This window comes from Aplysia californica, unplaced genomic scaffold (assembly GCF_000002075.1).
Source record: "Aplysia californica isolate F4 #8 unplaced genomic scaffold, AplCal3.0 scaffold00487, whole genome shotgun sequence".
In the NCBI taxonomy this organism is placed as follows: Eukaryota; Metazoa; Mollusca; class Gastropoda; order Aplysiida; family Aplysiidae; genus Aplysia; species Aplysia californica.
In genome coordinates, this window is record NW_004797757.1 from 465,003 (window position 1) to 467,755 (window position 2,753).

At 42.0% G+C, this 2,753-nt stretch overlaps 1 protein-coding gene across 1 annotated transcript in view; it reads left to right on the plus strand.

Annotated features, from left to right (window-relative positions):
* LOC101858660 overlaps positions 1-2,753 on the plus strand; it is a gene marked incomplete in the record, with an annotated part of 99,093 nt that overhangs the window by 87,054 nt on the left and 9,286 nt on the right. Inside the window, 2 exon segments of the mRNA XM_013086631.2 lie at positions 1,796-1,991; positions 2,630-2,734. Coding sequence (XP_012942085.1) covers positions 1,796-1,991; positions 2,630-2,734 — 301 coding nt within the window.

Consider the following 2,753-nt stretch of genomic DNA (forward strand, 5'->3'; position numbering starts at 1 on the left):
TCAGGGTTTCATTGCTATTATTTATTTATTTTTTGTGAAGTGTTTTACAGCGCTCGCAACTACATAAGGTCACACGAGCGCGCTGGACACAATAGCCTTTTTTTTAGTTTGGTTGGACGAATTTATTTTGAATTTTCCCCGGGTGTCGGCCTCCTCTTATCGAAAGATGAGAACAGATTAGATGAGATCGGGTTGGGAGGCAAAGGTGGCTGCAGAGATTGACCAAGAATGGCATTGCCTACTTTAGAGAACTTGAACGATTACGGTGACAGGAAAAGAACCGGGATAACTTTTTAAAATGTTTTAATTTTGTTGCCTATTGTTTTTTGTTGTTAGCGCCCGCACTGAGAAATGAGTGGCGAACCATAGTCACTGGTGTCTGTTTCAGACTTGGCTTTTGAAGAAGAAAAGGGGAGGAGTGGTATGGATTGGGATACACATTAAATATATTTCTGCCACTGCTGCTACTTCTGTGGCTTCTGCTGCTGCTGTTTGGGATGATCATGATCAATCCTTTCTCTAAAGTAGGTCGTTTGTGCCTTACAATAGCATATGGTGAGAATAAAAGGGATGGGATCGGATTTCAAGAAATGAGATAGGATGTGTGCAGGGAGAGCCGAGATATACCAATGAAATACGATGCAATGTAGGTTAATGAATACTAATTTAACGAGATGAAATGGGGGGTGGGTTTAACGAGAAAAAACAAGGTGTGGTGTGGCGGCGATGACATTTAATGTTATGTCATTGAGATGATTATGGGATACAACTATTAATATGGGTTATGGTTAGTTAAAAATAGCTGTATATATGAGCGTCGAGCAATACGTGAAGGGGTTTGACTAGAACTGGAATGGGGTGTACCCTAGCACTACCAGTACCAAAGAGTTCGTACGAATAGTACGAAGTCAATCCTCCTCTTGATAGGTATCTAATATTCAATCACGTGGGTGGGGGTGGGGTGGGGGGGTAAGCTTGGGGGACATTTTTCTTTAATGGTCAGATCCCAACCCAACAGCTTCCTCCAATTATTCGTTCTCTCGCTCTAATCTGAGGCCACCGCATCCCCGTGTCAAACGAGTGTTCTGAACTTTCAGAACACAAGAGTGACTTGACTAGTTCAGGATAAAAGCAAATTTCCCACCCAACAAACATATATATAATAAACCACCAATCAAACAAAAATGAAGTTATAAGTCCACAAGCTTTTAAAATTGTCACCCTCACAATTTCCAGTTTGTGACTATGCCCGTTTTTTTTAGTGGACTCCTCATATGTTAAAAGCGTCTTTTGCACTTGACGTCACTGTGAACGCAAAAATGGCCCTATTGACCGTAAAGAACCTGGTTGTGCGTTGTGGGTCAAGCAAGACCAGGTGCTCATTTGGGGGGCGCAAGTTGATTAAAATGTTTGCTCTGATACGAGTAGGTAATGAAAGTTACTGTTGCGTTATCAAAGAAGTATTATTACCTTCTGAATAGTTCTAAATCTGTCCACGCAGTATGTTTATATTAGTATATATACATGTATAATATATATATATATATATATATATATATATATATATATAACTTTCATGAATGAATGAATGTCATAAATTAATCAATTCATTAATTCATTCGTTAATTAATATATTCATTCATTCATTCCTTCATTTATTTGTCTATTAAAGTTGTTTATTTGTTCATTTATTTATTTATTTATTTATTTATTTTTGCCTTGCTCTCTTTTTGCTAATAAAAGTAATAATCAGCAAAGTAATGTAATAATTCCTTACTCGTTCCCCCACCCTTAGGTCACCGGAGCTCCGTGTCGGTCTAGTGTCCTGGACTTCCAGTACTTCGAGTGTGGCAGCAAGCTGACCGCCCGCCAGTCGTTCTGTGAGGTGATGGATGCCCCTGAGGGACTGGCGTCGTGTGGGCCGGTGAGGATCATGAGCCATGTGCCCGTAGGTGGAGCAACGCCCGACGACTTTGTCCTGTCTTATCAAAGTAAGTGGGTTTTATTTATTTGCCGGGGTTTTTTTTAAATAGTAAAGTAAAGTTGTTCCCGCATCCGATCCGGACATTGGAGATTGCCTTGTTAGTGAGACAACTTTCTGGGCCTTCAGCATATTGTGGTAGGGTGGCCAGTTCCTTTCCATGCCGCCTCTACTTTCCCAACTCGAAGTTAGGTAGTTAGGTACCCATTACTGCTGGGTGGGCGGGAGAGGGCGAAAAAATCTGTGTTTGAAACGAGGCTAGAACCCGGACTTTCCGCTTCGGAGATGAGCACCCTAACCAGTCCGCTACCGAACCGTCTTTAAATAGTGATATCGTTAAAAACTAAGTACATATATACCCCCCCCCCTCACTACCGTGGGTAGTTGGCAGGTGCTCTGGTGTGGTTTGCTCCTTTTTTTTGTTTGTTTTTGTTACTCTCTTTTAACACCTGTTGACATCCACCCCTTGGCGCTCATATGACCTTATGCAGTTGCGAGCGCCGTAAAACCTTACTAAAAGGAACAAATAACACCTTTTAATGTTGACACTTGTGTGACCTAATTGTGTTGCATGTGCTATACATAAAACTCTTACTAAAACATAAGTAAAACCTTACTCTTCAGTTTCTCATGTCATTTTGTCCCCAGGACTGAAGTCAGCCCAGTCCCCGCAGTCTCCCCCTCCCGCAGGCCTCCCATCATGCCCCGTGCCAGCTGCGAAAAACACGTCCACGTCATCATCTGTGTACTCAGGTAACCAATACCCCCCCCC